Consider the following 12,398-nt stretch of genomic DNA (forward strand, 5'->3'; position numbering starts at 1 on the left):
CGTGTCCTGCTGCCTACTTAATCTATTTACAACACAGACCAAGCCCTCAAATTCACACATAGCTGCTAATCCAGGAACCGCTGCCCCCACCAGCTCCATCAAACACCTGTACTCTTTGTGTCGTAAACAAAACGTGCACCTTTACACTGCAGCATTTCTTCCTGGAACAATTTTACTCACTAAGTTTTAAACGGCATCTTGAAATGGGCCTAATGCTTGGTCTATTGGTGATAAATCCCAACAGATTAAACCTTCCTTGTCTCTGTCCTGTGCTGTCACCTGCCGTTCCCAGACCTATTGTCAAATGTGTGTTTCATTACAGCAATAAGATGATTCTTTTTTTTTTTTAAATGATGCCTGTGGCTGTACGTGCGGGTCCAATGATGCTATTTCCGTACATTTATCGGTGCCTGTGCCTCCTAGTGCTCTGATAAGTGTCAGTGTGAACTCTTTTTTAGTACATAGATCTGCAATAATGTTACTCACAAGGATCAATTTGTAAATAAAATAAAATTAAAAACAATTAATAATTGTAACAGGCGAAAGTTATTCTTGGAAGCCCACAGCTGACGCCGCCGAATACTGGGATTTTAAACACCAAGGTTGTCTGGTCTTGCTTTCCGCTCATGCCTCGTTCTGAGAAAGAGACTTTCTCACACTGCCTACGCTTCCTGTCTGTATTCCACTCTTACAGCTTCGTTTTTATTTCTGCTTTCTAATCTTTCTCTCAGTCGTTACTTTTCTCTTTCTTTCCCTTTCTCTCGCTAGCTGTGAGTCAAAGTGTAATGTTGAAATATAAATTCTGATCTCTAACAGCGGTTGCCTGTGTCCACACTTGCAAACACAGGCACAAATTAGGCAGCAATAACTGCTACTTGGTAATGCACTCCCTTCTTTCATTGCTGTTTCATCTAGGTTTTATTTACTGCTGAGTTCTGCCCTTTCACAACCTCCTTTTCTGTTCAACTTCACATAGAAACAAAGAGTTAGCCTAATTATTGAGGTTTTCCTGTTGTCACCATACTATATAACTCTTTTGCCCCCTGCTGTCACTGTGCTTCCTAAAAAAAACAAGCATTGAAAATGAAATAGGTCGCGCCTCTGATTAAGTTAAAGCCATTTGCTTTGCTAATGGTACTGTATAGCAAAGCAAATGGCTTTAACTTAATAAAAGGCGAGACCTATTGCATTTTCAATGCTTGTTTGCAGTTGCAAACGGTAAAACTGCCGCAAAAAAGGGCGGTAGTACTTACAAACACTATTTTGCAAGTCCGTGGCTCGCAAAATAGTGTTTGCAGGTCGCTATTAGGAAGGGCGTGCCAAGGGTGTCCCTTCCTAATAGCGAATCAGACTGGATGGTACCATTGTTTTACCACCGCATTTGCAGACGCAAAACGTTCGCAGTTTACCACCTACTTCAAGTAAATGGTAAGCCACTCGCAAACAGGACCCCTTCCCCTTTGAGAATGGATGCGAAAATATTTTTTAAGAGCCTACTCTTAAAAATTGAAACAGAAACATTTAATTTTTCTTTTTAAATGCAGCCCATTTTCCTTTAAGGAAAATGGGCTCCATTTTTTTTTTTACTTGCTTTTTTAAAAAATCAGTCATACACATGGTGGTCTGCTGACCCGAGCAGGCCACCATCCTTGCAAATGCTGGCCATTCCCAATGGGTCGCAAATTGCGACCTGCCTCTTGAATATTGATACGGTAGGTCATTTGCGCCCCCCGTAGGAATTACAAACCGTGTCAGAGACACTGCTGTACATTCCATTTTGTGAGTCACAAATTGTGAGTCACGAAATGTCCTAATTTGCAGCTTGCAAAATGGAATGGTCATACATCTGGCCCATTACGCGTCAGCAGTTGTACGTGTGTCTGCTATTCTCGGTACATATTAATTGCTCTTAAAATACCAGCCCTAGTGCTATGTCAATGAAGTTTCTACAGTCACGGGGTAAACGATGCAGGAACAATGAAAGCAGGATATATTCAGATCAAACCTAATCTCCCAAGAAAGAAAAATCTGTGAAAAGCATACAAAACAGAGATTACGCATGGACAAAAAATCAGGGTTTTTACAAAAATATGCTCCTCTTGTGGGCATTAAGCACAGCCCTAAAAAAGCAATGGAGACAAATTAGTAAGTTAAGTAGAAAAGGAAACTTGTAAAGGGCCGGGAAGTGGCCGAAAACGGAATTCATCATCCCCCCTGGCCAGCAGGGGGAGTCAAACTGTACATATATAATACAAATAAGTGCTAGAAAGTACACAAAACATTAATACCCTCTAAATATTTGTATACACTTTTCTTCGTATGACAAACACATGAATTGCAATAACCGACCATCTGTGTTTCTGGAAATACCAAATCTGAGTTTGGTATTAATTGGCAGCCGGTGTATTTCAGACCTGCCACTGGTGGACAGAGCTAGCATTCTTCTTGGTAAATGTGGTAATCACTCTTTTGATGCTCCTCAAGGGCAAAACTCACTGCCTGCCTTAAACTGTGGAAGGACCGATTGTCCTCCCCTTTGCTGAAGTAATCTCCATGGCGTAGTGACTCCAAGACGGAAGCATTGCACTGAGCTAGAAGCACCCGGATGCCAATCTCCTTGTAGTCCTTGAACACTTCCTTCATCGTGTTGATGCCCCCAGTGTCTATAAACTGAACAGCGCTGCAGTCAATGACTAGCGTGTGGAAGGACAGGGGTTCCTTGACCAGCTGCAGGGACACCTCGGCTTGCTTGCCGTTAAAGTGGGCAGAGCCTTCAACCTTCTCACGCTTCTGCCGTTGTTTTTCAGCCTTCTTTTCAGCAGCCTTCACCAAAACTGGGTTGACTCTGGTCAATTTGTAGAGGGTTGATTTAAAGGCTTGCTTGTTTACATAGTAGATGGGGGCTTCAAAACGGAACACATGTACCCCAGGTATGACATTCAAGTTCCTGTACACTGAGAGAGACTCAAAGATCTCAGACTGCTCCACCCGGCCGAGCAGCGAGGATGTGGGCAACTGGGAGCGCAAGATGACGCACAGCATCGAAAAGCAGACCCCTATAAGAAGCCCCATTTCAGTGCTGACCAATGCAGATGCACCCATGGTGACCAGCCATATTGCTGTGTCCACTCTGCTTAGCCTCCACATCTTGGGCAGATCCAGGAACTTCCTGAGGGCCCCCCGCAGGTTGACAATGGTGATGACTCCCAAGACGCACTTCTGTAGGGAATAGAAGAGAGGAGCAATGACAAGCAGGACCAGGAGGAGCACCAGCGCTGTTACGATAGCTGACACCTGTGTTTTGCAGCCAGTGGATTCCTTGACAAGGGTTTTGGCTAGAGCAGCACTGGTAGTGAAGCAATGGAAGAAGGATGGGATGATGTTGCAGAAGCCAATGGCGTACATTTCCTGGTTGGCACGTACCTCATAGCCATGCTTCTTAGCAAACATCTCTGAAAGGGAGACAGTGATAGCAAAACCAATTAGTGCAATGGAGAAGGCACCCATGGCCACATTGGGAATCAAACTCCAGTCTGGAGCCTGAGGCATCAGAAACCCTGTTGGGATGTTCCCAGCCACACTAGAGCCAAATTTCTCATGAAGGTGGCCAAAGTGAGAGACCAAGGTAGCCACAGCCACCACGAACAGCTCGATGGGAATAGGTGCTTTGAGTTTATTTTTGTAGTACTCATTGAGCTCTTTGGTTGGGACCAAGACAAGAAGGCACAGGATGCTTGTGACAAGGTCACAAATGTTGGTCAGGTGAATCCGCTGGAATATAGACACCCAGGTAAAGATTAGAGCACCAGCCCCATTGCTGCGTGGGATGCTGATGCCCAGGAGGTACTTTACTTGAGAAGTAAGGATGGTGAAGGAGGCCCCCGTGGCAAATCCACTCAGCAATGAATCAGAGAGGTACACGGAGATGAAGCCCACCTGGAGTAGACCCATAATAACCTGCAAGAATTTCACAGGGAAACAAAACAAAGTGGTCAGTGCATATTCATCTTCAAATGTATGAGCAGAAAAGCAACCCTACATCGATCAAGAGCCAACAGCAAAATAACATTAGTCAGGACAAAAATTGCTTGCACAAAAGTATGAAGCAAGCGGAAAATACTACAATTTAACACAAAGCTATCCTAGGCCTGGACAGAAAGATCAAGAGCCACTAAAAGCTGTCAAAGACACAAAAGCATCAAGAGCAACATAAAGGAATTAAGAGCTCATACAGAGTGAGAAAAGCCTGCACTAAAACCTCCACCAAAACTGAGAAGCATGCATAAAGGCTTACGTATGCAACACAAAGCTACATGAAGAACATAAATGTGTCAGGGGACATAACAAAGGAATCGAGAGTCAGCACTAAGGTTGTACAATCAGCACACAGCTATAAAGAGCAAAACGTGCTTAATTAGCAGCAAAACAGTTATCAAAAACCAGCATAATGACTAGCCTTTAGCAATGAAGAGAAGCACAAAGCAATAGAAATGAGCAAAAAGCAGACGAAAAGAAGCACAAAGCGATTGAGAGCAGCAGTAAAACATGGACAGTGGCTCAATAACTTCAAAAGCATTACTGTGACAAAGAGCAGCACAAAGCTATCCCTATCAGCACATAGCTATCAGGAGCAAAACACTGGTGTTATCTTGAAAGACAATTATTCCGAGCTACTAATGTTAGAGTTTTAATACTGAAATTGTTAGTAGGAGGCACACCTATTTTTTTCAAATTTATCTGATTTTCAATGCGTGCCTCAGAGGTTAGCGCAATGCCCAAACTGCGCCTGTCAACATGAAATAATATACCCAAGCGAAACCGCTTGCCCTCTATGCACTGTTGCAAATCATGATTGGAGATAGTAAACACAATTCAAGAAACATATCGCATGATCTCGTGAAAAAAACATCAACAACTCAAAAATTGTATTCTTTTGGTTCAATGCTTTTTTTACTAGAGTATTTTAGTCCATCAGAACATTATTATAAGTCATAACATTCCATAAACATAGTTGCTAAAAATGCTTTTCTAGAAATCCATTTTCTTTTTCAAAAAGGAGCCCATGCCCAATGCATTTCGGGCGACACGGCCCTTCATCAGGGGCTGTACCTGCAAAACATAAGAAAATGTGCGTATTCACTACATTGAAAAACCTTCAACGTCATAGGTTTACAGTTTATAACCTTGCTGTCTCATAAGAAACTTAATATCAGTACAAGTGTTTACTTTCAACTTATTCCCGATGTTTTAAACATACAGAAAATGATAATCATGAAAAAAACTGAATGACACGCAAACAGAAACATAACAGTGCATGGTTCAAAATCGCTCTTTGATTATGAGATCTACTCACTTATCAATTTAAAGAAGTAATGATCCCTATGATAAAAAGAATGGATAAAAAATCTTGTTCAGATCCAGAATGATCCCACTATGGCGTAACCGTTATCTGTGAACAAACAAAAGAATGACTGACTATACTGTTCCATGAAGATTAACATACTAGGGTGGAACGGAAAACAGTCAATACACTGACCTGAGTGAAAGACAGCGTTAATACAACGAGAGATGAGCCAGGTATATTCAGTCACATCTAGAGCCTGGAAAGCATGAAAAAAATGAACCGAGTGATTCTCGAGACTCAGACCCATTGAACTAAAACTTAAGCTAATCAAAGTTTGACCCAAACTAACCTTCCGTAAAGAGATCTGTGGAACAGAATGACAGAGTGCCCTGCTCCAAATCACCTTTCCTCGTACAATAATGCGTCTTTACAATTGGTGCAATTTCTGAAAAAACAACAACATGACAGCGTTTTTAATTTGCGAATAATAATCCGCCCTGTTGAACGATAAATACGTCAACCCTTTCACAAACTGACCTTCCGTGAGGCAATCAGATGAGCAAATTCACTCTATTCCCTATCTCAACTCCTCTGTCCCCATACGACGTTGCGTCTTTGCTGTTTGTAAACGTTCTGCAAAGATAACAACGAAAAAACATATAAATTCGGAACCAATATTCCATCCTGTTTAGCTTTAAATACAACAGCCCGTTTCTCAAAAATCTGCCGTACCTTAGAAAGAAGTTTACCGACAATGCCCGATGGAGTCAAAACGCCGTGGTTCGTGGTCAAAGGGTTACGCCCTTTGTGTTCAACAAAACTGAGTGACGCGCATGCGTATATGGAGGCGGGTGTAACGATCAAAATAGGACTCTCACTGCTCGAAGAGCAACCTCAATATCGGGTGCGTGCGTGTGCCATGTTACCGCATGTCAAATAAGAACTAGCGCTCTGATGTAATTGATATCAGAAGAAAACTATAAAAGCGTGATAAATGTAAATAATTCAGATGGATATGCCTATCAGTTTGCCCTGATGAACAACATGCGTGTATGGTCTAAAATCATATATGCGAACACCATAATACAATGTACAGAAAAAACATCAAAAATTGTAAGTAAACAGTAGTTCTGTTCTCATGCATACCAGAATGGTACAGTAATCACAGGTAACATGATAAATCCACTCTGTCATTGATCCCTTTGGGATCTTGTGTGTCTAAACGCTTGATCCAAAATACCTCCCTTTGGAGTAAAGTCTTTGTTAAACACTTTCCGGGTGTGGATGTAACAACTTCAAGAACCTGAAATTTGACTTGAGCAATTGAATGTCTGTTGACATCCCAATGTACTGCCAAACTGCTATTTGCATTCTTGTTAAGGATCGTGCTCTTATGCTCGGAAATGCGAGTCTTGATTTTACGTTCAGTCTTCCCTATGTACAAGAGGCCACCGGGACATTTTATCGCATAAATAACGTTCATGGTGTTACAGTCAGCATTATGTCTAATTGGAATTGTCTCTCCTGTATGTGGATGTGTCACTGTATTAGTCACCATAACATTATTACACTGAACACAATTTTGACATTTCCTCATTCCCCTGTAAGTTGCTTCAATACCTCGTGGTTGAGACTTCAGTAACTCCTTGATGTTCATAGATCTTTTGTAAGCAAAAATCGGTTTAGTAGCAAACAGATCTTTGAAGTCTGTCTCGTTGATCAATAAATCCCAATGTCGATAAATACTTTTCTTGATTTCATTGGAACTCGTGGAATATTTGGAAACAAATACTTGCCGTTTCAAAATATGCATCAAAAAAAGTATCCTCAAACACTCTTGGATAAGACAAGAGAGAAAGTACTAAATCAAGCCAGAGACTCTTTGCTGGTAAACAAGACAAAAGACACAGAGAAACGGCAAGTATTTGTTTCCAAATATTCCACGAGTTCCAATGAAATCAAGAAAAGTATTTATCGACATTGGGATTTATTGATCAACGAGACAGACTTCAAAGATCTGTTTGCTACTAAACCGATTTTTGCTTACAAAAGATCTATGAACATCAAGGAGTTACTGAAGTCCCAACCACGAGGTATTGAAGTAACTTACAGGGGAATGAGGAAATGTCAAAATTGTGTTCAGTGAAATAATGTTATGGTGACTAATACAGTGACACATCCACATACAGGAAAGACAATTCCAATTAGACATAATGCTGGCTGTAACACCATGAACGTTATTTATGCGATAAAATGTCCCTGTGGCCTCTTGTACATAGGGAAGACTGAACGTAAAATCAAGACTCGCATTTCCGAGCATAAGAGCACGATCCGTAACAAGAATGCAAATAGCAGTTTGGCAGCAGTACATTGGGATGTCAACAGACATTCAATTGCTCAAGTCAAATTTCAGGTTCTTGAAGTTTTTACATCCACACCCGGAAAGTGTTTAACAAAGACTTTACTCCAAAGGGAGGTATTTTGGATCAAGCGTTTAGACACACAAGATCCCAAAGGGATCAATGACAGAGTGGATTTATCATGTTACCTGTGATTACTGTACCATTCTGGTATGCATGAGAACAGAACTACTGTTTACTTACAATTTTTGATGTTTTTTCTGTACATTGTATTATGGTGTTCGCATATATGATTTTAGACCATACACGCATGTTGTTCATCAGGGCAAACTGATAGGCATATCCATCTGAATTATTTACATTTATCACTCTTTTATAGTTTTCTTCTGATATCAATTACATCAGAGCGCTAGTTCTTATTTGACATGCGGTAACATGGGGCACGCACGCACCCGATATTGAGGTTGCTCTTCGAGCAGTGAGAGTCCTATTTTGATCATTACACCCGCCTCCATATACGCATGCGCGTCACTCAGTTTTGTTGAACACAAAGGGCGTATCCCTTTGACCACGAACCACGGCGTTTTGACTCCATCGGGCGTTGTCGGTAAACTTCTTTCCAAGGTACGGCGGATTTTTGAGAAACGGGCTGTTGTATTTAAAGCTAAACAGGTTGGAATATTGGTTCCGAATGCATATGTTTTTTCGTTGTTATCTTTGCAGAACGTTTACAAACAGCAAAGACGCAACGTCGTATGGGGACAGAGGAGTTGAGATAGGGAATAGAGTGAATTTGCTCATCTGATTGCCTCACGGAAGGTCAGTTTGTGAAAGGGTTGACGTATTTATCGTTCAACAGGGCGGATTATTATTCGCAAATTAAAAACGCTGTCATGTTGTTGTTTTTTCAGAAATTGCACCAATTGTAAAGACGCATTATTGTACGAGGAAAGGTTATTTGGAGCAGGGCACTCTGTCATTCTGTTCCACAGATCTCTTTATGGAAGGTTACTTCGGGTCAAACTTTGATTAGCTTAAGTTTTAGTTCAATGGGTTTGAGTCACGAGAATCACTCGGTTCATTTTTTTCATGCTTTCCAGGCTCTAGATGTGACTGAATATACCTCGCTCATCTCTCGTTGTATTAACGCTGTCTTTCACTCAGGTCAGTGTATTGTCTGTTTTCCGTTCCACCCTAGTATGTTAATCTTCATGGAACGTATAGTCAGTCATTCTTTTGTTTGTTCACAGATAACGGTTACGGCATAGTGGGATCATTCTGGATCTGAACAAGATTTTTTATCCATTCTTTTCATCATAGGGATCATTACTTCTTTAAATTGATAAGTGAGTAGATCTCATAATCAAAGAGCGATTTTGAACCATGCACTGTTATGTTTCTGTTTGCGTGTCATTCAGTTTTTTTCATGTTTATCATTTTCTGTATGTTCAAAACATCGGGAATAGGTTGAAAGTAAACACTTGTACTGATATTAAGTTTCTTATGAGACAGCAAGGTTATAAACTGTAAACCTATGACGTTGAAGGTTTTTCAATGTAGTGAATACGCACATTTTTTTATGTTTCGCAGGTACAGCCCCTGATGAAGGGCCGTGTGGCCCGAAATGCATTGGGCATGGGCTCCTTTTTGAAAAAGAAAATGGATTTCTAGAAAAGCATTTTTAGCACCTATGTTTATGGAATTTTATGACTTATAATAATGTTCTGATGGACTAAAATACTCTAGTAAAAAAAGCATTGAACCAAAAGAATACAATTTTTGAGTTGTTGATGTTTTTTTCATGAGATCATGCGATATGTTTCTTGAATTGTGTTTACTATCTCCAATCAGGATTTGCAACAGTGCATAGAGGGCAAGCGGTTTCGCTTGGGTATATTATTTCAGAGTTTTAATACTGACCACATCAGAGAAGATTATATTAGAAGCTACCATAAGCAAGATTACCAACAGTGATCATCTCAGTGCATCAGGCACGGTTCCCCCCATTAATGTAAAAAATGCTTTGTCAATGTGGAATGCCTCCACATGGGCAATACATAACAGTCAAAGCTGTAATGACTCTGGCACCAAGTAAATAATATTATTAGTCTCCCCAAACATCAGCTCCTGAGTTCTGAAAATACACACTTATTTCCATCTATAATACAGTTTCCATTTTGTATACATATATGAATTCAAGTAAGCAAAGGCGTATAATTTATTAGACTGGGATGCACACGGGGGAGCTACTTATGGGTAGCTGGAGAGCTACTAGCAGCTACCAGAAGCTCACACGTTACTCGTTGGGGAAGCCTGGCTCGGGGTGGAGGTGCCACTACAAGAATGGGACTCGATAGGATACATGCTACAAAGCAGTGTCATCTTTATTCCATCTCCAAGGATACCAAATGTATCAATATCCACCTTGACGTTACTTGCTCCTACATATTAAGTGATATAATTTAGGTTTGGTATTTTAGAGAAAAACACACATAATATACATACATAGAGGGGCTTTTGGTCAGAAGATTTCTTCTGCCGGTCTGTTGAATTGTTATTCACATTTCTGCCCACTACAGCATAGAGCAGGAGCAATGGGTAAGACCACTATGCCCATTGGTTCTCTTAACATCTAGGGACTGCACAAAGCTTGTGTGCATTGATGGTATCTGCTTAAAAGCAGTTCCCTTCTTTTTAGGGGAAAATGTTTATCAAATCATGCATTTTAAATGTTATTCTTGTATACTAGCATCAGAAAACGGCTATTTATTTTGGGTGAATTGCAGGTGCCCAGTTATGTGTTGATTGTTTTCCTGTTTCTTTTTAAAGTTGTTATGAAGTGTTTTAGTGACACTGTTGCTGTCTGCAATTTGAGGTCTTCGTTGGATGGGGATTTCTTCTTGTCACCTTCATAAACAAGCCCCTTGCGTCACTTTTCCCATGTTAAAAATTACGGAAAAGTGGTGCAATGGCTTGTAAATATGCCCCTTCTTTGTACAAAAAGATAAAATAAGGGAGGTGTTAGAAAACACATGCATGTATGTCTCGCGTCAGTGCCATTCATGAAAATCGGCATAAGTGAATTGCATTAGCCAGAAATCCCATTCATATAATTCAAAGTATTTCATTAAGAAATGAGTGAGAGGCCTCCGGTTTGCTAATGGGCCTCACGTCAAAAGAGACTCCTAATCTTCCACGACTCACAAACCATAATAGGAAAATGGTTCCGCCGCGTTTATATGTAGGACTAGTTATGTTTACAGAAGTATATAAATCCAGTCAGCGCTGGGGGCACTCGGCTGTTTCTAAAGCGTGTTTTTCATAGGTTTCCGGCGGAGAGGCTAGAAAAGAAAGAGGCTTTCCGTGATTGCTGAACGATAGATAATTCTATGCGAACAGAATTTAATTCTAACGAAGTTCGCCTCACCTGGGGGCATCTCAACCAAGAGGTTTAGGGAGCTGTCTGTTAAATAGAATCTCTGGCTGCTTTTCAGATTCCCCGCTTGGAGAGGATGTGGTCTCACTTTGGAGCTGGGAAACTATGGTTCAAGCCTCGGGCCGAATCAACATCCTGTGATTCTGGCCAAATCTCTTAATCTCCCTGTGCCTACCAAATAAAACCAGGCTGGCCCTGTAAACACAGCAATATGCCTCTGGATAGCACTTCAATCGCACCTCCCCGAAGCTGCCTGTGAACGCACATCATTAAAAAAAAGCCTCGGCCTCGCGCAGCGCGCCACTGCAGGCATATGTTTTCAATTATCTCGGCCTTGACGACGAGATAATTGAAGATATATGTCCTTCTGCTGCTCGTGCACGCACAGAAAATGCAGGAAGTGAACCAACTCTTCATCAAATGGCCTATTGCGTGCTGTCTTCTAAAAAGACAGGCATGCGAGGCCCAATTGCCATCCAGGTGGCAACAAAAGAATGGAATGTGTGGCATTTTACAAGTGCTTTTCTGAGAGCCCTTACAAGAGGGAATCGGACTCCTCCCACTGCCTGCGGCAGTGGCGGAGGCCTGGCCCTAAAAAGTAATGGTATAATGAATTGCACACAACTGAAATAGCATTACTAGTAAAACAACCTAACATTTTTTAGATGTAAGTATATGGTGGGTACATTTATCCAGTTGCCTGTTTTCTTTTCTTTGTATTTTCTGTGTTACATTTTTGCAATAAGAGATGCAAAAATCCCTTTATACTACTTTTAAATTGTAAGAAAGGTAGACATGTTTAAATAATAAATATTTCAGTGCCCCATCCCCAAAGGAAAATTCAACCACGCTTCTAACTGTTATTACGGTACATGTGACCGGCAAAGGCCCTACGGTTTGGCTTTCAAACAATCTCATGGTCAAAGTTAGATGTTGAGTGGCCTACAGGACCTGGTCTGTCAAGTGCAAGGTGCGTCTCTAGCGCTGTGAGAGGGATCAGGCATGACGGGGTTAAAGGCGACCTACCAATCAGGGGTAGGTGCTGCGTAGATGAGGACAGAGATGCATCAGTACCGTTTTGTGGGAGTTTACGAAAGGAAATGAGTTTTCATTTGGAGGGTATGCATTACTGTTTATGATCTTACTGTAAATGTCTCTAAGCTATTTCCTCTGGTACTGGTGGTGGCCAGTGGGCAGCGGGAAGGTGGTTGTGTGTGTCCTGCCCCCCTTCTCCTTGGCTACTGTAGTTTTTATTTTA

At 41.2% G+C, this 12,398-nt stretch overlaps 1 protein-coding gene across 1 annotated transcript in view; it reads right to left on the reverse strand.

Moving 5' to 3' along the window:
• Positions 1 to 336: 336 nt before the first annotated feature.
• SLC26A2 (solute carrier family 26 member 2) overlaps positions 337 to 12,398 on the reverse strand; it is an 89,856-nt gene continuing 77,794 nt past the window's right edge. The window contains exon 3 of the mRNA XM_078652968.1: positions 337 to 3,957. Coding sequence (XP_078509094.1) covers positions 2,434 to 3,957 — 1,524 coding nt within the window. The 3' untranslated portion in view covers positions 337 to 2,433. The remainder of the gene's footprint in view (positions 3,958 to 12,398) is intronic.

This window comes from Lissotriton helveticus, chromosome 7 (genome assembly GCF_964261635.1).
Source record: "Lissotriton helveticus chromosome 7, aLisHel1.1, whole genome shotgun sequence".
In the NCBI taxonomy this organism is placed as follows: Eukaryota; Metazoa; Chordata; class Amphibia; order Caudata; family Salamandridae; genus Lissotriton; species Lissotriton helveticus.